The sequence below is a fragment of the Eumetopias jubatus genome, unplaced genomic scaffold (genome assembly GCF_037043125.1).
Source record: "Eumetopias jubatus isolate StellerSeaLion01/CBP00866 unplaced genomic scaffold, mEumJub1_p1.0 scaffold_16, whole genome shotgun sequence".
Lineage (NCBI taxonomy): Eukaryota > Metazoa > Chordata > Mammalia > Carnivora > Otariidae > Eumetopias > Eumetopias jubatus.
The window spans coordinates 39,539,995-39,565,461 of NW_028274822.1; the positions used below are offsets into that span (position 1 = coordinate 39,539,995).

The 25,467-nt window shown below is 33.7% G+C and overlaps 1 protein-coding gene across 1 annotated transcript in view; it reads left to right on the plus strand.

The window, feature by feature from the left end:
* The window catches only part of CCDC178 (coiled-coil domain containing 178), a 410,690-nt gene that overhangs the window by 125,470 nt on the left and 259,753 nt on the right, over positions 1 to 25,467 (plus strand). The window contains exons 14-17 of the mRNA XM_028098190.1: positions 257 to 418; positions 1,988 to 2,101; positions 8,123 to 8,268; positions 11,321 to 11,480. Of these exons, the coding sequence (XP_027953991.1) occupies positions 257 to 418; positions 1,988 to 2,101; positions 8,123 to 8,268; positions 11,321 to 11,480 (582 nt within the window). The remainder of the gene's footprint in view (positions 1 to 256; positions 419 to 1,987; positions 2,102 to 8,122; positions 8,269 to 11,320; positions 11,481 to 25,467) is intronic.

Below are 25,467 nucleotides of genomic sequence, written 5' to 3' on the forward strand. Positions count from 1 at the left end.
GGCATAATTTTTTTTTTAATTTTCAAATAACAACAAACATTACTTCCTGGCTCAGGATTGAGACTCAATAAATGTTTATTTTTTTTAAGTTTTTAATTTCAGTTAGTTAACATACAGTGAAATATTAGTTTCAGGTGTACAATATAGTGATTCAGCAATTCCATACATCACCCTGTGCTTATTACAAGTGCACTCCTTAATCCTCATGTTTAGGTAATTAATAACTGAATGAATTATTTAAAATCTTTGCTGGCAGAAAAGACTGTATTCCATTCAAGAAGAACAGATACTTGAGAGGCAGGAACTTTTGGAAAAGAAAGCAATGTGTGCCCTAGCACTGGCAGAACTAGAGACACCTCTGCTTGAACTAGAAGAAGATGCTGTAAGAATCAGAACTATCCACAAAGAACATTCTGATGTAAGTATTTATAATTAATTCAGAAGCTAATTTCCAGGAATATTTAAGTCAAATCATGTATATGATTTTACATTATTACTTAAAATGTTATGATTTCACATAGTAAGACATAAAAGCATGAACAAAATACATATTTTATGACCACACAACTGATCTATAGTGAAACTATATGGCAAGACTACTAATGCTATTACCTGGAACCCCATACTCTATATTAGAGTGTACTTAGGAAAAGCAGTTTTCAAATAAATGAGTAGTGATTTATCTCATGTGATTGCCCACTATGTTAAATTTAATTCAAAGTCTTCACTGCTTGTTAATAAAATGCTAAGGCTGTGTTTGCTCAAATATAAAATATAATGCATCTTGGCATTTTTATGGCAAATATTTGATGTATGTAGAAGAAGTTAAGACACCTAGGATGAAAAATAAAGCAAATTTCGATAAAATATTTTCAAAACAACAGGTTTATGGCAGTAACTGATATTGCTAGCCCTTCCCAAAGAAAAATTTAGTAGAAAGATATGTATGCATCATGTCATTAGTCTTTTGGAAAAGTGGAGGGTGTGGTAAGAGTTATATATTCTTGTCCTTAGATGCAGGGAGGACATACATATATTCATTTGGGCCATTTTGGCAACAGGATTTTTTTTCTTTGTAAATGATGATGTAATTTTATATTCTTAGTCTTTAATAATTTTCAGTGTTTTTTTAATTTAAAAAACTTTATGATTTATAAAATGTTCCCATTATGAGAGTTTATTTTGATCTTCAAAGTCTCCCTATGAAGTAGCCAAGACGGAGTTTATCTGGATCATAGACTTGAGAAAACTTGGGCCTAAATGCATGAAGCAACTTGTACAAGGCCATAAAACATGGCAACAACAAATTCTGAGTATATATACTCAGGGCTCTTAATTGCTTATCCTAGAGTTCATGTAATGAATATATAACCAGTACTAACACCTAGTGAGATAAATGATTTTAATAATGGCTCCTCCTTACATTAGTGATGGAAATTTATTAATTGCTTCAAAAGCCTCAGTATAATCATCTGAGTATAATGAATTCCTGAAAAGATTAATGACTTTTATTCCCCCTTATTTTATAATAGCCATTGTTTTCTCTCATCTTTTAGTTCAGTAATCATTTTTGTTTTATTATATTTTAATAGTTTATAAATTATAAGAACTATCAATTTAACACAAACTCTTAAAAACAATAAGTTTTTATGTACTTTTGGTAATGATTGTTGACAATTTGTATCAAGTTTTAATTTTGGTTAAGATATTTTAAATATCATGGTGAAAACTTACGATTTCTATGTGAGTTTCTTAGTTTTTGTTACTTAGCTAAATTGGTTAGATTTTGGTTTTCTCCAATAATTCAAATGGAATATTGGGATGTGAATATCATAGTATGTTTTTGTAATTCATGTTTGTTGGTCCTTTTCCTTTATACCAAAATATATATTGTTATTATTAAAATAGTCACTTGGGAACTATTTGGTCTAAACCAGGATAATTGGATTGCAAATGTTGCACATCTTAATTTCTGAATGTCCTCTAGATATTAAATGATATAACTGAGAGGAGAGACAATGTTAAAAGAAATGTGGAAAGAACTAAGCAAAAATTACGAAGAAGGGGGAAGAAAACCCGTGAGGCAATAACAGAAACTGAGGTAAGAAATTTAACATCAAAAATAATTATCAATTTACAACTTCTTTATGTCAATGAAAACTATTCAAGCAAATTTATTTTAGGTTGATGCCTCTCATTTCTAATTGGTTGCACTAAGTAGTTTCTATACACATACACACACACGCATGCACGCACACACAGTCTCTGTATCTTCATTTTTTTCTCTTGCGGTGTTTTTCCCATTGAACTAGTGCATCCTCCTGTTAACCTCTCCTACAAAGTAGAGGTAGGGATTTGTATTGTACTAAAAATAGTACCATGTTTATATGGATGAGACCAATATACGGACTGAAACATCTGTTACTATCTGACATCTCAGTTTTACCCTCAAGTTGGTGTATGGGCAGCATGAACAAGTGGTCATATATCAAAGGGCTTCAGGGCCTTTTCCAAATTAGAAATACTTGCTCCCTGAGAATCTTCTTCTCTAATATTTTGTCTTTAGAGAATCACTGGATATGGGGGGTGGAGATAGTCCATTGTCTTTAACTTCCTACCCTCTGGATGTACTTTAAAGGTTGCACCAATTGGATTTGTTGGTGGACAGCATGTTGGCTATGAAACAGAGGTGTAATCATATCATTTTTTAAAAGTTTGTACTAGGCCACAAAAGATTAAAAATTATCAAGGAAAATAGTAATACTAATAACAACAACAGATACTGATACTTCGCATGTTCTCTGTATACCAGGCATTATTTTAAGTGCTCAGACATATTAACTCATTTCAACTTCATAATAACTCTGTGAAGATTGTGCTCTTTTTATCCCCATTCTACAGCTGAAGAATCTAATGCCTTGTTTTTGAATTAACTTGTTCAGTTTCACACAGCTCATTAACGGTGGAGTTGAGATTCACTAAATCTGGCACCGGCATTAGACTCTGTGCTCTTAACCATTCTGTTATTCTGGTCAGATCATACAGGTTACTTTTGTTGAATACAATGAAGCAAAATCAGAACTTAGTAACAAAAAAAATAGAGCAAAAAGAAAACAGATTACTGGAAATATTTTTTAAATTACATTTTTTTCATTATGTGTTCTGTGTTAAGGAATATGTAGAAGCACAAATTATTTATAAATTATTGATGATAAACTATACAGCAAAATTTATGGAACAGGCCAAGGTAATATGTTAGTGTTACCAATAAATCATTTTGGTAAGAAAAACGTAAAGCACTTAGCATATCTATAAGGACAAAAAGAAGATAAAAACAGCCATGGGAAAAATTAAAAGAGACATTATTATATATAGTAGTACAAGAAAGAATCCTATTTTGCATAGAACTTTGTTTTAAAATTTAGATGAAGTATACAATTTATATACAAATTATTATACTATTTATTAAAATACAAATAATGAAAACTAGGTAAAGAGGGAAAATCACAACAAGAGTAGAATAAAAATTATAGAATAAATGTAATTTGTCTATACCACTAACCACAAGAACAGGCACAGGGGTGCCTGGGTGGCTCAGTCAGTTAAGCCTCTGATTCTTGATTTTAGCTCAGGTCATGATCTCAGGGCCATGAGATTGAGCCCCACATTGGGCTCCATGCCCAGCATGGAGCCTACTTGAGATTCTCTTTCTCCCTCTCCCTCTGCCCCTCTCCCAGCTTGCATGTGTGCATTCTCTCTCTCTCTCTCTCTCTAAAAGAAAAAAAAAATTAATTAAAAAAAAAGAACAAGCCCAGATGCTTTATAGGCCTCCTTACAAAGACCAGATACAGACCATAAGAAAGTATGGAAAGCTTCTAAATTTATTCTGTAATAATATAATTCTGAAATTGTAACTGAAAAATACTAGCTTGAAAAAGAAATCTTTAGGTGACCTCACTTATGAACACAGATGACAAACTCTTAAATATATCAGTGATTTGAGTTTTTAAAATGTGATTAAAAAGCATGTGTTATGCAAAGTAAGATTCCTTTGAAGAATGTGAAGATGAGTCAACATAAACAAATGTACAGCTGACACTGGAACAATGCAGGATTTAGGCAGTACCAGCCTCCACGTAGTCAAAAATCTACATGTAACTTTTGACTCCCCCAAAACTTAACTACTAATAGCCTACTGTTTACTGGAAGCTTTACTGATTACAAATAGTTGATTAACAAATATTTTATATGCTATTGATATTATATACTATATCCTTATATTAAAGGAAGCTAAACAAAAGAAAATGTAATTAGAAAAATCAAAAGGAAGAAAAAATACATTTACAGTGATGTGCTGTTAAAAATCTACCTGTAAGAGGAACTGCACAGTTCCAACCTCTGTTGTTCAAGGATCAGCTGTACTAATATAATTCAGTACATTTACAGAAATAAAAGACAATTAACCTAAAATATTTAATAAAACACTATAGCCACTAATGATTTTCAAAAAGACTTTTAACTATCTAGAAATAGAATGAAAACATCCTTACCTTGATAATGTGTCTACCACTACTTTCCAGCAAACGTTATACTTAATGGCAAAAACATTAAAATTATTTCCATTAAAATCAGGAACAAAAACATTCAGACAAGCTCCTACTACTCAGCATACTACTGTTATTGATAACAAATTACTGTAACACATGTCACAAAGGTAAAACGTATGTGTTGAACATGGCAATGGAAAACCACCCGGTTGCTCATGTCCCACATTTGAATACTAGTTTCAAAAAATATTAACTAAAAATTGCCAAAGGTGGTATGTCTAATAAATATAACAAATTTCAATGAAGAATATGGCTGAACTCTTTCTTTGTGTGTGTGCTCAGTATTATAGAAGGTACTAGGAGTTGAAGGGATAGAAAAGAAGGGTTAATTTTCTTTTATTTGTTCTTCAAATAAGTTTGTCTTTTCAATTACTATTAAGCACTTGAGATATATTAAACATTGTTAGAATTTGCTGGAATTGGGGAAGTAAAAGGAGAACTTTTTCACTCAAGAAGCACATTATCTTGTTGGGGAGCAGGCAAGGACACAGAGCATTAATACACTGTGAGCAAAGCCATGACAGCAGTATAATGAGGTGGAAGAGTGTCATGGAGGAGGAAACCTGACAGAACTGAGGGTGTTGGGGTAGGTTTTTCAGAAGAAGTTATATCTAAAAATGAGAATTACTAATGGAGTAAATGAAGGTTAAATACTTACATTGCCATGATGTTGTGGAGAATAGAGATGATATACAAAAAGCCTTAAAAAATTATTGTCACTGAAGGTACTTATTAATATCATCATCATCATCATCATCATTATATAATTTTTAAATTGATGAAGAAATGAAGTAAGGGCATTTTAGAAACAGGTGCTGTTTGCAAAGCAGAGGTATCATGAAATAGTGCTGTGTGTGGAATTGCAAGTAGTTTGGTATGACCGGAGAGCAGGGCACCTATTATAAGAGTGAAAAGAGGGGTGCCTGGGTGGCTCAGTCGTTAAGCGTCTGCCTTCGGCTCAGGTCATGATCCCAGGGTCCTGGGATCGAGCGCCGCATCAGGCTCCCTTCTCCCTCTCCCACTCCCCCTGTTTGTGTTCCCTCTCTTGCTGTGTCTCTCTCTGTCAAATAAATAAAATCTTTAAAAAAAAAAAAGAGTGAAAAGAGATGAAGCTAGTGAGATGGGCAATACATAGATGAAGAAATGCCTCATGCACCATGCTGTTGAACACCAAACTGTTGTAATGTCAAATATCATTAATAGCATTTATTAAGTACTTTTATGCTGATAGGAGTACAAGCCATACTATAGACCCTATTTCTGTCTTCTAAGAACTTAAGTTCTAAGCAAATAATTTTTAAGACAAATAATTTTATCTTCTACTGTGCATAAGCATTTCAATCATGGGCCAAGATAAACATAGGCCAAGTTAAACATGGGCCATTACTGAATTTTTACTATTTCTAACCCCAATTTATATCTTAGGCATAGATTCTAAACTTTTGTTTAGATAATTCAAAAATTAAATCTTAAATAAAAATCTTAAAATCTTAAATTCTTAATCTAAAATCTTAAAAAAATCTTAAATAAAATTAAAATATAAATTGAAATTAATAATTTAGAATCTGAATATAATCTTTATTACCTAATATTTTTAAATATGTGACTTGAAAGTTTGGGGGATAAGGAAATGATGAAAAATGTTGTATACTAAAACATTAATTAACTGCAATTCAGATTTTTAGATTCTTCTAGGTCTGGACATGAAAGTACCCTTGGGTTGGAAAGCCTCCAAATTACTGAGGCCTGTGTCCCCCAAGGGCTAGAGAAAAAATAAGCCAAAGAATGGTCAGATTATAAATAAATCTTAAATAAATAAATCTGCCTCTATTCCCATTTGCTCTGGTGGCCCTTCAGCATTTATCAAAAGACTTACAAATGGCAGTTGGGGGGGGCAATCTTTTGCTCACTGCAGATGTGCAGATTTGTACTCCTGATTGACATACAACATCTAACAGCTTCTCTCTAGACTCAGCTTACCATAATGATGTTTCTGATATTTTTGATGCCATGGTTTACCAAAGCCTCACTGATGGTACCTATTAGAGTGGCAAAATACCATTTTTTGCTTTTCATTGCTGTCTGCAGGAAGCACACTGCCTCTTTCTTTCTTTTAGTGTAGATGTTTTGACACCACCTTTAGCACTGCTGAACTGGCTGGTCTGGTCTAAGTTGTTGATACCATTGCTTCTGATGTCTTTTGACTTTGCTGTGAGAATCTGCATTCAAGATTAAGGCATGAATTATGGAATCTGACTTAAAATACAAGTTCCGTGATAGCATACTGTACCCAGAGTTGCCCATCTCTTTGACTCCTACCTACTTACTTTATTCCATACTGTACCTCTTCACACTTTTTGGGGGGACTGACTTTTCTCCCAGTAATAATATAATATCCTATTGGTCACACTGAAGAATCCTAGTCAGCCATCTTTCAACTACATTCAGGTATTAAAAACAAGCAAACAGAAAAACCCTCATTTATCAGTAGACGAATTCTAGAACTTCCAGAAAAAGAAAGAAACAAAGGGAGGGTATGAAAATCCAAATACAGTACCCAGTGTTGAAAGTCGTGGACAAATAGCAGATTTTTATAGGAAAATAAATATAAAAGATTAGCCTTTCTTCTTGAAATCTGTAAGAGTAGAGAAAGAATCAGAGAGCATATGGGGGGAAGTGGAAGAAAATAGGAGCAAAGGGAGCAGTTGATACCTGAAATCATTTGGGAGAGTAGCACTAATTAGAAGCAATGCCAAATGTGGGGAAGAGCATTCAGTAAGTCAGTCATCCAATCAGTAAATCATTCAGTCAATATAAACATCAACAGTCATGAAAGGATCATGCAAAAACTAGATGCAAAATCAAATCTTCAGGTTGGAATTGCACAGGTCAGCCTTGGGAAAGTGTACTGGTATTAAATATTGATTTCTTTTGTTTGAAAGATCAGGACAATGTATATCCTTGCCCACCTTCAATGTACATGTTTGAAAACTAGTAACCAAATGTTTATATATATTTTTAAGATTTTATTTATTTGAGAGTGAGAGAGAGATCATGAGCAGGGAGGGGTTAGAGGGAGAAGTAGACTTCTCCACTGAGCAGGGAACCCGATGTGGGACTCCATCCCAGGATGCTGAGATCATGATCTGAGCTGAAGGCAGACACTTAACCAACTGAGCCACCCAGGCGCCCCATCCACATGTTTATATTTTGAAAGGACATGCCTTTAAGGTGTGCTTGTGGAGGGGAAGACAGTTAGTGCAGGGGAGAGAGGGGAAAAGGGAAAGAGGAAGAGAGCTGTGGGAAGAGACTATATAGCTCTAAGCCATTTTTTAGACAATCTCATCAGATGTAACTATGGAGAAGAGAAAGAACATAAATCTAAGTGTTACACTGATAATAAGTTACTGTTTGCTTTTAATTGTTTACATGGCCAAATGTAATTGTGTCCTTAAGTTGCAAGGATTTGAAAATTCTAGTATTTAAAATAAAACATCCTTGAATTTATTTTCCAGGAAAAATGCTCAATAATTTTTAGAGAAATAGAGAACACTAAAAGTAAAACAATTATTTATCATGCAAAAATAAATCAGTTGAATGAGAACTTAAAAGAAAAAGAGAAAGAAAATATTACTTTTGCTCAGACAATTGGGAATTTAAAGTAAGTACTTAAATTTTATCAAAATATTAAATGTTCAATATATTATTTATAAAAGAGATAAGACCAAATTTCTTTAAGGTTTATTCTTAAAAGGGTCCATTATTTTCCATCATTATTTGATGTGGAATACACATGTGATATTTGATAATTTTGGTTTAAAAACATAAATTGTGGGGGCACCTGGGTGGCTCTTGGGCTCAGCTCTTGATCTCAGGTTTGTGAGTTTAAGCCTCACATTGGGCTCCACCTGGGCATGGAGCCTACATAAAAAACAAACAAACAAACAAACAAACAATCAAACATAAATTGCATTCATTTTTTATTATTCCCCTGGGTTTATTCTTATTTGAATAACTGGGAATGTTTATTCTTTTCCAAGTATAAGAACTTTTATTAATTATGAAATTAATAATCTTTCCCACTCATTTCAGTATTTCTCACTCACGTGACATGGTTAATAATCTATGGTTTTTCACCCAAACTTTTTTGGTAAGTTTTGAGGTAATCCTTTAGAAATAGATATTCTACAAAACCTTGTGTAATTTGTTCATATTTATTGTCTTCAGAAACCTCTAATTCAGTCCCTTTATTAATCAGGGACATACCTAACAAGGGTTAGTAAGGTCTTTCACTTAGAGAATGATCATACTCTAAGACCTTTAGTGTTTCCATAAGACCCTCACTTAGAACTTACATTCTCTTCCTTTGTTACTTTTGGTTCTTATTTTTCTATTTTGTAATACCTTGAGAACAGAGCTTGAAGGACTACAGGAAGGATATACATTGGTCACATTTAGGAATTATAGTTTGATTTAAATAAGATCTATTAATTAACAATGGTGATGGATAATGTCAAATAATATTTGAAGTTACTATTGATTGACTTCCTAATGTGCCAGGCACTTTGTGGGCAATCTGTGTACTTTATCTTATCCAGTTCTCACAGCAAATTCTTCAGTTATGTAATATGAATACTGAGGAAACAGAAGCTCAGGGAAATTAAATGATTGTCTTTGTATAGCTAATCAGTGGTTAGAGCCAGCCCATTTAGGTCCATCTTGTTCCAGTGTGTGCTCTTACAACTGTGCATATTGACTCACTAAACTAGGATTGGAAAGGAAGATTATTTCAAATAAACTATATTAGTAATAATCTACTGGTATTTTTAATAGATGACTATATCAAGTTAATCATTATTTATTAAGAACCCACAGTGTGCCTAGTGCCAGACACCAAGAAGGTACACCAAAGTGTACCTTCAAGTATCTGAAGATAATTTTAGAAATACAAACTTGCATATGCAAATGATTAAAATATGGTGATTAGAATAATAGCAATTAAAGTTGTCCTTGACTCTAATTTTTACAACTGTTTCTTAATTAGGATGTGAAAGGATTTAGACCCAGACCCATAGGACTTCAGAGTTTATTCTTTTTATGACTATGAGAAAGGAAACACTATTTTCATGTGTAGATATACATAAAAGCGTATATAGCCTATATAATGTATGTGTGTATATAGTTAACTAATAAAAATGCTGTGTTGAATATAATCTAATCTCAAAATACCTAGTGTAGAGAACAAAATATATGCGGTCAAGATATAGTGATGTTTGCTGGGAGCAACTGTGAGAGTTTTTTGGCTCTGGTCATACTAGCTCTTCCCCATGTGAATTTCCTGGTTTCTGTGTTCCATAATATTGATATTAGTGAATATTTATATAGGATATTACATAAGAATTTTGGATGTTTTTGGTATGAATGATGAAGTGGAAAAAACATGGGCAAGACAGATAGATAAAAGGAAAGGATCTTATCCTATTTAGAAGGAGAGGCTCACATCTAAAAATGTAAACAAAAAGCGTTGTTTTCAAATTTCTGATAATAGCCGTAGTAGAGAAAGAGAGAAAACAAATGAGTATTTAGTGTTGAGCTGCTGAATCAAACAGAGTAAGACAAAACTGGATTTGCATTCTGGTTCTGTTATTTACTAATTAGCTTACATAAGCTAATTATGGTGAAGTTTAGTTTCTTCATCTGTAAATTGCTATAATGACTATTCTTCCATAGGGTTTTGTTGTATTAAATGAGATACTATATTTGAGCACTTTAACATTTCAGCCCCTCAAAAACTTTAGTCCTGCTGCCTTTTTAGCTAACTGTGCAAATGACTCAATTTTCTATACCAGTAGAGATAAAAACAAGTATGGGTAATATAAGACAGTGCTGAGTTTTTGCAGCTCTGTCTATTCTGCACTCTGTGTTACTGATCAACTCTGGCAATTATTTCTAAAGCATATTTGTTTTCATTATTGTTTTAACCACTTTTTGATGCTTTTCCATTAGTGTTCTTCCTTATTTAAATAGAAATCATTTAACCTCCGTGTCGGTATATACTTAGTTACAAATGACAAGATACACACACATGTACACAAACAAAGGTATTCACACAACAGCTTAAACTGAACAATAGGGAAATGTGTCCTCTTATATAACAGGAACCCTTGGGTAGGGTAAACTGCAGAGTTGGTTGATATTAGTGAATCAGCAGCTCAACACTAGGTACTCATTTTTTTCTCTCTCCACTATGTCCATTGTCATCAAGTTTGAAAACATGACTCATTCACATTTAGTGGATATTGAGTCTTTTCTACATGGAATTAGGTCCTTGTCTTTCATCTTATTAGGTTATATTAACATATATGTTCACTCCTAAATAATTAGCCATATACTAATTGGCTTAATCTAATTAGAATATATCTTTGGTGTTATATGCTGCATGGAGGAGGGGTTCTTTTAGAATGACAACAAAATAGAAGCATGCTGGGTAGGCAACCAAGAGAATCCACTAAATTTCCCCAGAGATTTTCTTCCAACTGGACCATTTAGAAGTAGCTCTGTAGAGGTAGTCCTATGGAAAGGATTAGGGAATTTTTCCAAAGCCATTCAGTTCTAAGACTTTTCAAGATTGGCTCTTTTAAAATGTATCACAAATGTATTTTAAAAAATAAAATATGAATTGATTAGTTGCAAATACTATTCTTTCTTCATAGAAACGAATTTATAACCATGAGATATAAAAGGGAGCATGCACAAGCTGTATTTGATCATCTCATAAGTGAAAAAAAAATCTATGAAGAGAGACTCTATGAGGAAGAACAGAGATATCGAACACTCATTACCATGAGGCAAAAAGTTCTGGCAGATATTAAAGTGAGTATTATTTTTATACTGTCTTAGAATGAAAGAAATATGTGATAGTTAAACTAGCAGGTAGTCTGAGGCACTCATTTTTCATCTTGGAGTAGCAAAGGTTTAAATTCTAAAAACTTAAAAACTTTTAAAGATATATGTAATATGATAGTGTACTTTTACAAGCTATTTTTGGGATCCTGATGTTTATATAGCCAATTTTTATATATATTCATATACTCAATTACTTTTCTTCCTTTTTACATTTTCAAAGACATTGTTTAATTCATTTAAGAAAATGGAGCAAATATATATTAAACAAACAAGTACGTCAGTGAATGAACATACCATCTATAGTGCTATTTCTGTGATCCTTCCTATAGAAAAATATTAATAAAGGAAAAATAATTTTATTAATAATTGTGCTAAATAATATTCTTCTATTTTAAATATGGCCATTACATAGAAAAAGGGTATTTGGGGAGAAGGGGGCCTAAAAATATGAAAATAATTGGTGCCACCTAGTGGCAATAAATGATGCCTCCTCTTGGAGAGGTTCCTGAAACATTGGTGGCTAAATCTCAAGATTTGTGATATATGAATGGACTGTGGAGGCTTAGACTCAAATGCACCCCTCAAAAAGAGAAGGCTTAAGTTATTTACTGATTTAAGCATCATTCTCTGCCTCATATTTTATCACAGCAGTAGAATTAGCTGTTTGAATTCAACCACATTTTCCAGTCGTACTGGTGCTGAGAACACAGTGGGATCTCAATAATCATTTATTGACTGGCATTTCAGCACTTTAATGGAACAATAATAATTAGTGAAATGGCAAAATATGGTCAGCAGGAGAGAGACAAAGAAAAAATCCTGTATAACTAGCCTCTCAGAAATGGAGATTTGTATTTTTTTCATCCAAAATCTTGTCTCTGCCATCCCATTCTCAAATGTACTTACCTCCAGCCACTTGTCACATCACATGGTTTTGTAGTACCAGTCTCTATCTTGTTTTGTTCATTCGTTTTTACTTGTTTGTTGTCTGCCTGCATCTTGCAATACTAACGTATTGTCAGTGAGGACAGGAGATTTTCTGTCACATTCTTCTCTGTATCCTAAAAGCTCAGAACTGTGTCTGGCACAAGGGAGGCACTCAATGAATAGTCATTGAATGACTGAATGAATAAATGGATGAACATATGCTTTTTTGGTAATTTTGCTGCCCACATGCATGATAATGCCTGAAAGCAGGAGCATTTCAGAGATACTTTCCATACTGCGCCAGCCTGATACTTTAGTTGAATACTTATGTTGTGTGCAAAAGCTGAATCCGTCCCTTTCTTTCTTTCTCATTCTCCCTCTCTCCTTGATAATACATGAGAAATTTGCCATCCAGTCTGTTCTCTCTAGATGAAAATTATTACATTATCTATTGCTTTCTAGCAATTAAGGATTCTGCTAAATATCTGAATAGTACTTCTCAAGTCACCTTTAATATATATGAAATTGTCTCTTATCAGCTCTTGGATAGCTCTTTGTTATGCATTTACCCTATGTGACCAGAAGCATAGAGTTTGAACATGTATAGTTTAGAAAGTGATTTATCTCATTAGTGACACTACTTATGATTATGATCAGTTATTGGCATTAAATAGTGGAAAGACAATGTGATTTTTCATATAAAACTATTCTCATCCCTGTTTAGAAATTGGATGAGATAAAAATTTGTAAATATGTATATAATATGAAGCATTCCAATAAAGAAACAAGTTTCATTAGGCATCATTATAGATGTGGTATTACTAATCTGGGGTGTCCCCTCTGGGCAAAGGAATTGATCACAATTATGGATCATCTGAAGGAATTGTTTAATAAAAGACTGTAAAAGCCACAGTACAATTAACTGGGGATGTAGGAAAACATGCCATAGAATTAGAAATACAAACAGCCAATAAAATGGTTTAAGAAAAAAATATGTATCATACAAACTTCACATAGCATGCAATGTAGTTCTAGAGTTAAAATCTACCTTTTTTGGTAGGTAGTTCCATATCAGATATCTTTAAATGGAAGATTTTTTAAATGTTAAATGGAGTTTTTATTAACTGCCTATAATTTGCAAAAGCAATTAAGATTTAAATTTCAGTATAGCATATTCATCAAAGTACTATAGCTCTAGTTACTGATCTTCCTTTTTTGTTACTGGAAAGATCCAAACAAAACTGGAGTTTCAGGTATTTTAATCTATTATTAGCCATCCTCAGAAGTCCCACTGCTTTTCTATGTCAGTGCCTTTCTCTATTGGTCTTTCTATAACCTTGTTCTTCTTCCTATAAATTAGGGTATGATATGAGAAGGGTATAATGGATTACACTGGATCTTTGGCAAACAGAACAATTTCCAAATTGAGTTCTGAAAGACACAATCTCCCAATATTTTGTAGAATTTATTAGTTTTTATTTGGCTTCATATTTATATTTCACTCTCAGGAAATACTTATAATAGTCCCGTATTTGGCTATTAAATCATTTCTTGACCATTTCATGTGAAAAATTCTTAGCTTAATAGAGAGGCAGTGATTCACTGCCTCATTAGACAGCCAGGTACAGCAATAGTAAAAATCAGAAACAAATTTAATCTCTGAACTAATTTTAAGGATTATTACAATTTTAAAAATAATTCTCCTATTGTCCACTCATCACTTCATTCACACGACTAGTTCAGGGCACTCAGTGTTGGATGACCAAAACCCTAGCCTCAATTTTTAAAGATGTAATCAGCAGAAAGATGGAAGATGTGAAAAACAAACTTGAATTTAGTAACAATGCACAAATTACATACAATAAATTTTGTCGTTGGCCCACTGACCTGATACATTAGGTATGATTAAAATAAAATAAAGCCATTACATATTCTGTGATCTTAATAGTGGGAAATAAATGTGTGAAATGTGTGAAAAACCTGGAAACGTTTAGAACTGAGCAGTGAACCTCCTAGGCAAGAATAATTTGCCTTAATGTTAATTTTCTTGCCACCAAAAGATTTTAAAATAACATGAAATTTTTAAAAATTAGGAACATGGTTTGCATAATATTTTTAACAATTCTGATAGGATTAAGCATTAATCACATGTAATAATATTAATTCGGTTCATCATATTGCTTTTTTAAAGCAACTTATTCAAATCGATGGCTCTTTGAGGAATGAACATTTTAATCTGAGGACTGTTAGCAAAAGAGTGCTAGTTTTATACTGGGGAACCCTTCAAGTTTTTGCACAGATGCAGTGCTACAATGATCCTAGGTACTTAGAAATCAGGAGAGAGTAACACTAGAATGTGAAGGAAAGATGTGGCATGGGTATAAGTGATTCTCAAATATAAATTTAATGTATTTTGGATGTTTACTTTGAGCATGATCTGTTAAACAAGGAAGAAGCCTCTCTTCTTTTTGCATCTCTCTCCAGCATCATGTTATATCTTGCAGATATGTCCCAGAACTTCTACTAACACTACATTAAAGCACTATATATGAAGTTTTAATAGGCTTTTTATTTTTTGAACTGGCAACCAATCACCATTTTAGCTTTCTTCCCCCAAACTACCTAGAGGCATTTATTAAAATCATTTGGCCATAATCCATTTCAGTTTTTATGTACATGGGTATTTTTTTACATTATTGTGATAATACTCCATGAACACACTTTGGATGTTATGCTTTTCCCAGGTAACATTAATTTCCTGGTGGGACTGCCACTTTTGAAATTCCTCTCCCCTCCCCACTGCAGAGTAATAGCATAAATATATGATTATTCTCTTTTAGTCAATTAAAGTCATAGTATAAGTTTCCAGATATCAGATTGCATTCTTAAGTATACCTAATTAGTTATGCTTTATTAAAATTGTAATACTTTACTGGATTCAATTTGCAACCATTTAATGCTGAATATCTATTGGTCTATAGTTCTGTTTCATACTTTGTTCAAGATATTGGTATCAGAGATTTACAAGAGTTTTTCAAATGAAATAAGAAGGTTTTTTTTCTTTGTTAAATAGTATAATGCATTTCAGTTCCTTAAAGTTTTGAGAAATTCTCCCATGATACTATCAAGATATGTGCGGAGTTAGAGATTTTACCTCACTTGCAAGCTAACAAGTTAGCCTGCCATAGTTTCACAGATGCTGGGAGAAGGCATGAAACTCCTGGATGAGAAGCAGAGATTTTATTATGTCCTATACAACAGCAGTGTGAACTTCATGTTTGCAAAGGTTCACCTTGGCTCCAGGTCTCCTGGGATAATGGGAAAGTGGTCAGGTGGATGCTACATACACAAGGAATTTTTATCGCGGCTGATGAACTTGTAATGTAGGAAAGCCCCAGGTTTTATGGAAGCTTCTAGCAAATGTGCCCAGCCTTTGCCGCAGAAGAAGTCATTACATTTGCTATGCAATCTTGAAAAGGAGGTTCTGGATAAAAGTTGTCATTAAGTGTATAAACATGATGGTGAATGCCCCCCATATATATATATATATATATATATATATATATATATATATATATATACACACACACATATATATAGGGGGGCATATATATATGCCCCCATATATGCCCCACATATATATATGCCCCAATATATATATGCCCCCCAATATATATATATATATATCTAGAGAGAGAGAGAGCTTGACTCTTTTCTGAAGAAAAACATTTTAAAATTTATTCAGTTTATTCTTTGGTTTTTGCATGATTAATGTTTTCTAATTCTTGAGTCAATATGGTAAAGCTATATTTTTCTAGAAAAGATGATTTTAATGAGGTTTTCAAATTTATTATCATTAAGTTGTTTGAAATATATATTTTTTAATTTCTTCTGCTTCTGTCATTATATTCTTTTCTCATGCACCAGACTTTTTTTCTTTTCCTTGATTCACCCTGTTAAATTTTTGCCTTATAGTTGTTTTTCCACACACTACAAATTCTGATTTATTCACGATGATTATTTTTGTTCTCTAAGTCATTAGTTTTAGCTTTTTTCTTTGTTAACTATTCTTTTTGACTGATTTTTATAATTTTATTTTGTTTCTTTTTCCTTCTTTTTTTAGCAAGTTGAGTTGAATACTTCAGTTTTTTCTTTCTCACTTACAATGAAAAGCAAACTTGAAAAATGACCAAGTAGTCTCTGAATGCAATTTTGGCAGTTTTAATATGTTGCACTCTTTGATATTCGTCTTGGCAATGATTTTTTGCATATGAACACCAAAAGCACATGAAACAAATGCAAAGATAAACAATTAGAACTACAGCGAAATGAAAAGCTTCTTCACAGAGAAAGAAATAACAAATAAATTGAAAGGACAGCCTACTAAATGGCAGAAAATATTTGCAAACTATATCTCTGATAAGGAGTTAATATTGAAAATAGATAAGTAACTCATACAACTCAATGGCAAAAAAAGAAAAAAAAAACAGAAATAATCCAATTAAAAATGGGCAAAGGACCAGAATAGACATTTTTCCAAAGAAGTATACAGATGACCAACAGATAAATGAAAAGGTGCTCAACATCACAAATCATCATGATAATGCAAATTAAAACCACAACGAGATATCATCTCTTACCTGTTATGATGGCATTTATCAAAAACACAAGGGATAACAAGTATTGCTAAGGATGTGAAGGAAAGGGAACCCTATATATTGTTAATGGGAATGTATATTGGTACAGCCATATGGAAAACATTGTGGAGATTTTTTTTAAAAAATTAAAAACAGAAACCCATTAATTCAGCAGTCTCATTTCTAGGTATAAATCTGAAGGAGACAATCAGTATCCAAAAGAGATATCTGCACTCTCATGTTCATTGCTGCATTATTCACAGTAGTCAAAATACAGAAACAATCTGTCTGTTAATGTATGAATGGATAAAAAAGTTATGAATAGATAGGTAGGTAGATAGATAAATATTCATTCCATATATAATGCAATATTTTCCAGTCATGAGACAGAATGAAATCTTGCCATTTGCAATAAGATAGATAAACCTAGAGGACACTATGCTAAGTAAAATAAGGCAGACAAAGAAAGACAAATACTATGTGATCTCACTTATTTGTGGAATCTAAAAAAAAAAAAAGTTGAACTCAGAGTGTGTAGAATGGTGGTTATGTGGGGCCAGGGGGATGGGTAAAATGGGGGAGATGCTGGTCAAAGGGTACAACCCTTACATTATAAGATGAGTAAGTTCTGGGGATCTAATGTATTGCATGTTAACTATAGGTAATAATTTATTGTATACTTGAAGTTTGCTAGGAGAGTGTAGATCTTAAACATTCTTACCATATACACACACAAAAAGATAATTACATGAGATGATGGTTGTTTTACTTAATCTGATTGTGGTAATCATTTTACTATGTAAACATATATCAAATCATCACATTGCACATTTTAATTATATACAGTTTTATTTATCAACTAAATTTCAACAAAGCTAGAGAAAAATGAATTTTTGTTAAAAGGTTTTGTTTAATTTGCATGGAATTATCAAACAGGATCACTGCAACTTTTGCTTCATAGTTCATTTCTGAGCAAATAAATTAAATGAAATGTTTAGTTCAATGTGAATTAATTTGTGGGTTTTGCTTTATATATTTCTAGATCATGTTATTCAGTGCATAGAGACTCACAATTATTAAATGACCATTTTGGTCATATTTTTTAATATAATGACAATTTTCTCCTATGTATTGTTTTAGAGTTAATATCAACACCTGGTCTTTTTGTTAGACTAACCCCTATTTTGCATTTTATTATTAAGTATTCTGGCTTTTTTTTAGATGTGTATTTGTAACCTTTATAGAGCAATATTTAGGATAATTTTGCTTTTCGATCCATTCTGCTTTAGTAATTTATATGATTAGTTTTATTGGTTCTTGCTTCTATCATCTTGCTTAATGCTTTCTATGATACTACCTTTCTACTTTTGCCATTATTATTTTTTTGGCATATTGATTGTTGTGGTTTGATTTTATTGCTTTTAATAATGTAAAGTGGAGACATTCTACTTTTAATTATATCACTTTCAAATTTCCATCCAATGTGTCCGTATATTAGTAATGCAGATAAACATTGAGAGATAAAGCTGAGAATATAGGTTCAGGTTATATCGTGAAGACCCACTTGAAAAGTTCACATTTAATTTGTAAAGTAGTGGGAGGCATGAAGAATTTTCCAGGAGTACAGTGTGCTCAGAGATAGGCAAGATCATTTAGACAGCATTATGTAGGACAAATTGAAATGAAATGAAAACATGAGTTACAGATATAAGTTACAAAAAATGCTTTTGTAATTAAAGACAGGTGATCAGACATTGATGGAGCAGGAATGAGGTTTATAGACTTACCAGAGACCAATGTCAAATTGCATATGATAAGTGAATAAAAGAACAGAATATGTAGAAGGAGGTATGATACTGGTTGACTAGAAAAATTATGGTGGCATTTATAGTAAAAAGAACTGATGACTGGCTTTGCTGAGAAAAGGATCTATCTTGGACATGTTAGAAACTGTGTATGTGGAAGCATACATACACCTAATCACTACGGGGAGATAGAGTTTGGGAGAAGGAGTAGAAATGGATAGAGTAAAAGATCAGTGAGTCAGCTACAGCATTAATAGTTGAAGCCAGGGGCACCCAGGTGGCTCAGTAGTTAAGCGTCTGCCTTTGGCTCAGGTCATGATCCCAGGGTCCTGGGATCCAGCCCCACATTCGGCTCCCTGCTCAGCGGGAAGCCTGCTTCTCCCTCTCCCACCCCCCCTGCTTGTGTTCCCTCTCTCACTGTCTCTCTCTCACTGTCAAATAAATAAATAAAATCTTAAAAAAAATAGTTGAAGCCATGGGAGCTCATGAAAGCTTTAAAGAAAAGTGTTGGAGAATATCTGAAGACAGAACCTGAGTGCGCAAGTCATTACATTATTATCTGTCAACATTTTTATATTCAGCTTGGTGACCACTGGGGCTAGGGCTCTGCAGATTATATTCTTTCTTTGTCACATTCCTCTAAGGCTCTGCAAAATATAGGGCACTAGAGGGAGATTGAAAGGTTGAAGGAGAAAGAAATGTGTTCTTTCCTGCTGGCTTCTAGTAGGCTTCCTGTCTTCTTGCAGGTCCTGGCAGCTTTATCCTAGAAATGCATATTCACCTGAAAGCAGCAGTTCCTGTCCATAGCTAAGCCTGAATACAACTTGGCTGTTAGGAGAGCATCAGTGATAGAGTATTATCAGATTCGTAAACGCATAAGATTAAATGTAATAATGAAAGGAGCAAGAGCATTGAAAGAAATTGGAAAAGGCAGCTTTAGAATACTCTTTCAAGAGCTTTGGTAATAAAATAATTTGTATAGTTCTATTTATTTGTTTTCTAATTGCAAGTCCCAGGTATATTTTCTAGCAAAAGGGAAAGAGATCAGATTGAGGGAGAGATTATATTATATGTTGTATTATACAGTTTTACTTAATTTTTTTATGTTATGTTAGTCACCATACAGTACATCATTAGTTTTTGACACATGCAGTTTTATTTAAATATTTGGTTCCCATTCCAAGTGGTGATGCTTTTGAGGGAGAGAACACTATCTCACTCGCATGAGTACTTTCAGAGTCCATCAAATGTCTAGGACATAATAAGTACTCAACATTTGCTGAGTTGAAGTCCAGATGAAGTGATGTGACTCCTAAAAGAGAAGTGGAAGAGTGAGGTTTATATTTTAATTTACGTTGGTAAGGATAAAGAAAATTGCTTCTGATTCATTCATTCACTCATTTATTTATTCATTTTGAAGTTGTGTGTTGAGTGTCAGAATATGGGTGAGATTCTGAGCATCTTAAATGAAAGGTAACATTTGCTCCCAGTTAGCTTCACTGAGCGATGGTGAGGCCCAAGTTAAAGTACAACAACTTCTTTTCTTGAATTAAGCACAGAATTCTCTAGAACCCAGGAAGAAGAGTTTGAAGGAAATCTTAGACAGCCTGCAAAGGTGATAAAAACAGAACTTAGTCTTGGAGGGTGGTAATGAGTTAGTCAAGGAACGAATAGTTCAAGTAGTGAAAACAATAGGAGAAAAGGCAGACAGGTATCAAAAAATAAGCATGTGGTTTTGGAATGGTGTGTAGTTTATTATGTTTGGAGATCAGATGGAGGGAAAAAGACTATACCTACTGGTAGGAGCACCATCATGAAAGCTGTGAATGTTACACTAAGCAGTTTAGGTTTTATGTCATTAATAATTGATCAGAAGAATTATAAATGTACTACAGCAGCTGAGGAAAATCCCACTAAAATTAGCAGAGATTTCCACTGCTCTGCTGTCCACCTTGGTGTGGTGCTAATGGGCCAAAGTTGGACTGAGATTTTATCCTGTCAGCAGTTTAGAGCTGGGAAAGGCCTGGAGTGCCTGAAACTGGCTCAGAAGACACTGCCATCAAAGAGCCTTTTACCCCAGTATGATGAAGTGAATATTTCTTTTTCTTTGTATTCCATGATGTATAACAATGGTTGGCAATCACTGATTACATGTAATAAGCTGGAGAGGAATGAGTGATTTGGGATGCAGTGATACCAACTAAGAATTTAGTGGTGAGATTGGAAGAACAAATATTGTTAAAATGTCTATATTACCCAATGCAATCTACACATTCAGTGCAATCCCTATCAAAATACCACCAGCAATTTTCACAGAACTAGAACAAACAATACTAAAATTTGTATAGAACCACAAAAGACCCTGAATAACCAAAGCAATCTTGAAAAAGAAAAACAAAGCTGCAGGCATCACAATTCTGGACTTCAAGCTGTAGTCATCAAGACAGTATGGTACTGGCAGACACATAGATCAGTAGAATCAAATGGAAATCCCAGAAATGGACCCACAACTGCATGGTCAACTGCTCTTCAACAAAGCAGGAAAGAATATCCAATGGTAAGACAGTTTCTTCAACAAATGGTGTTGGGAAAACTGGACAGGAACATGCAAAAGAATGAAACAATGGGACACCTGGGTGGCTCAGTCAGTTGAGTGTCCGACTCTTGGTTTTGGCTCAGGTCATGATCTCAGGGTTGTGGGATCGAGCCCCATGTTGGGCTCCGGTCTCAGCATGGAGTCTGCTCATCTCCCTCTTCCTCTGTCCCTCCACCCACTCACACACTCACTCTTTTTCTCTCTCAAATAAATAAGTAAATCTTTAAAAAAAAAAAAAAGAATGAAACTGAACCACTATCGTACACCATACCCAAAAATAAATTCAAAATGGATGAAAGACCTAAATGTGAGACGGGAAACCATCAAAATCCTGGAGGAGAACAAAGGCAGCAACCTCTTTGACCTCAGCTGTAGCAGCTTCACACTAGAAATGTCTCTGGAGGCAATCAATGGAAACAAAAGCAAAAATGAGCTATTAGGACTTCATCAAGATAAAAAGCTTCTGCACAGTGAAGGAAACAATCAACAAAACTAAAACGCAGCCTATGATCCAGCAATTGCACTACTAGGTATTTATCCGAAGGATACAAAAATACTGATGTTTATAGCAGCATTATCAAAACTAGCCAAATTATGCAAGGAGCCCAAATGTCCATTGACTGATGAATGGATAAAGAAGTGGTGTGTGTGTGTATACACACACACACACACACACACACACACACACACACAATGGAATATTACACAGTCATCAAAAATAATGAAAGCTTGCCATTTGCAATGGTGTGGATGGAGCTAGAGTGTAATTATGCTAAGCAAAATAAGTCAGTCAGAGGAAGACAAATACCATTTGATTTCACTCATCTGTGGAATTTAAGAAACAAAACAGATGAACATATGGGAGGGGGAATAAAGGAGAGAGGGAAGCAAACCATAAGAGACGCTTAACTAGAGAAGAAACTGAAGGTTGATGGAGGGGAGGTGGACAGAGGATGGGCTAAATGGAAGATGACAATTAAGGAGGGCACTTGTTGTGTTGAGCACTGAATGTTATATTTAAGTGATATTTCATTGAATTCTACTCCTGAAACCAATATTATACTATATGTTAACTAACGAGAATTTAAATAAAAATTTGGAAAAAAAAAGAATTTGGTTGTGATATGACAAGGTTCTAGCAAGGTGAAAGGATGAATTCCAGATATTTTTTAAGTTTTTATTTTAATTCCAGTTAGTTAACATACAGTGTAATATTAGATTCTGGTGTACAATACAGTTATTCAGTACTTCCATGCAACACCTGATGCTCATCACAAGTCCACTTCTTAATCCCCATCACCTATTTAACCCATCGCCCCACCCATCTCCCCTCTAGTAACCATCAGTGTATTCTCTGTAGTTAAGAGTCTTTCTTGGTTTGCCTCTCTGTTTCTTTCTCTTTATTTTCTCCATTTCTTAAATTCCACATAAGTGAAATCATATGGTATTTGTCTTTCTCTGACTAACTTCACTTAGAATAATACTCTCTAGCTCCATCCAAGTTCCTGCAAATGGCAAGAATTCATTTTTTATATGGCTGAGTAATATTCAAATGTGTGTGTGTGTGCGCACACACACACACACAATGCTGTGTGTATATATATATATATATATATATATATATATATATATATATATATACACCAAGAATTTTTCCCCTCAGATCTAGGCTTAAGGTTCAGTTTAAAGCCAGGGTGAGGGTATGTGCCTATTATCCTGCAGTTCAGAGACCTCTCCAGGAAGACTAATTTAGGGTTAGTGCTATGGTTAGGGTTAAGGTAAGGGTTAAGGTGAAGGGTTAGTGGTTAGAGGTTAGGAGTTAGGGTTAGTATTAGGTTTAGAGCTAAGGTTAAGAATTCTGGATAATTTTTTTTATTTAATATAGGAAGATCTTAATAACTATTTGATTAGATGGTGAGAAAAAGGATCAAAATATATATCAAGTTTTTACTTTGACAACAGAATGGTTAACGATGTCAGCATCAAAAAATAATGGACTGAGGAGTAGGTTGGAAACTGGACTCAATCAAATTTGAGATGCCTTTGAAGGAGTTGCGTGGATTCCAGTGCCCACTGAATGTAAGGATCTGGAACTGAAGGAACAAGAGTTTGAACAAAGGTATAGTTGTAGAAGCTGTAAGCATATACATTGCATCAGAGGCTTCAGGAAATATTTCATAATACTAAGAATATTGAGAAAAAAGATCAAGACACACTCCTGGTTGGATGATTATGATATGAAGAAAGTAGCAAGAATAGAAGAAGCAAAAGGCAGAGATTATAGTCAGAAAGTGAGACATAGAGTTTAAAACTTCAGCTGTGGTGTCATTCTAGATGATAACAAAGTCAGAAGGGTGTCCATGGTATGAATTGTTAATGGGACGTAGAATTGAAGTTAACTAGATTTGAGTAAGTCCATAAACTCTTAAGATTAAAATGTTGGATAAGTTATCCAGATAGATACTGAAGTAAAACATGGTGGAACAAAGGAGAGATGGGGAGAGAAGATTGAGTCACATGGGCTAACATTTTTCCTTAGTGTGGGAAAATGACTAGAAAATCATTAAATGACAGTGCAGTAGGGTAAAAGTTTTATATTCTTTAGGATATAGGATTGTATTCTTTAGGACAAAAGATTATATTCTTTCTTTAATCAATATAAAACTCAAAGAGTAGTTTTACATAGGCATGGAGAAATAATGGTTTGGAAGCGATAATGGAAAACTGGGATTATGCTAACTACAACCAGACCCCCTAATATATAGGACCTTGAGAAATTAATATTCTTTAATTCAGACCCAGATTTAGATAATGCAAACAGTTTTATTCGATATTATATAATGAGAATGAAGTGCACTCTGGGCTTGTTTACCAATGAATAGCACTTCCAGAGTTCACTTTGGAAAGGTTTAGACTGGGATAATGGTTCAGTACAATTATTAAGTATCTATTGAGTTCCTACTACATAAAATGCAGTATTCTAGGTGCTGAGAATTATTGGAATAAAGCACAGTCTTCAACTCTGAGAAGCATACCAGCTTCACAGAGGAGAGAGAATCATAGCTTTATTTTAACAGGTTTTGCTAACTAGAGAGAATCAGAGGAAGAGAGACTTAAAATAAAACCTGTAAATATTGTCAACTTTCCTATCCTTATTGATGAGACCACTAAGACTTGATATGGTATTGTTTCCACCTATGCCATTAATAAGGCATCAACAGAGTACATTGTATCTTATAAGTTATTATATATGAAATAATTATATATTAGTGTCTATAATCCAGAATTTGAAAGTGTCACTTATATAATGGCTAAGCAGTGCTGAATAGCATGGTACATTATTTTTTATTTTGGTTATACATATAATTAAAAGAACCTCCAATTGTCCTGTCCATTTTCCTTTAAATTGTATGAATTTTACTTTAGTTGTTACCTTCAGGAAGGTCACCTCACCTTGCTTTCAGAAAAAATGAATTTAATGTTGCATAAATGAGGTATCTATAGGGTTATAATATTCATAAAAATAGATCTTAGCCTAAAGTACTCCACCACAGCCAGGAATTTTTTTTTAGTTACTAAGAGATTCTAGTCTGGTCCTGTTTCTCTAAGCTTTTCAGGGGAGATAGAGATAGAGACAGGAAAATAGACCAGGTGGGGAGGGGAGAGAAAGGAAGAAAGAGAAAGAGACTAGCTATCACTCTGTCTTTAGTGAGGTATTAGTGGCTTTCTGTTTTAAGTATCAGTACCATGAACTCTCTCTTAAACTTAGGTGATATTCTGACAAATATCACAGATGTGACTTGTACAATGTCCTGTGGGGAGCATTGTTAACATTACCCAAATAGCCCTCCCACTGTCTGATTTATCTGCTTTTAGAAAACATGTATACCTGACCTCCTGAGGGAGCTGCATATCTCAAATTTGGGTGCCATGATAATAATAACAGTTTGAGAGAAAATGAAATAGGCTATAAAGAGAAAGGAAATGGA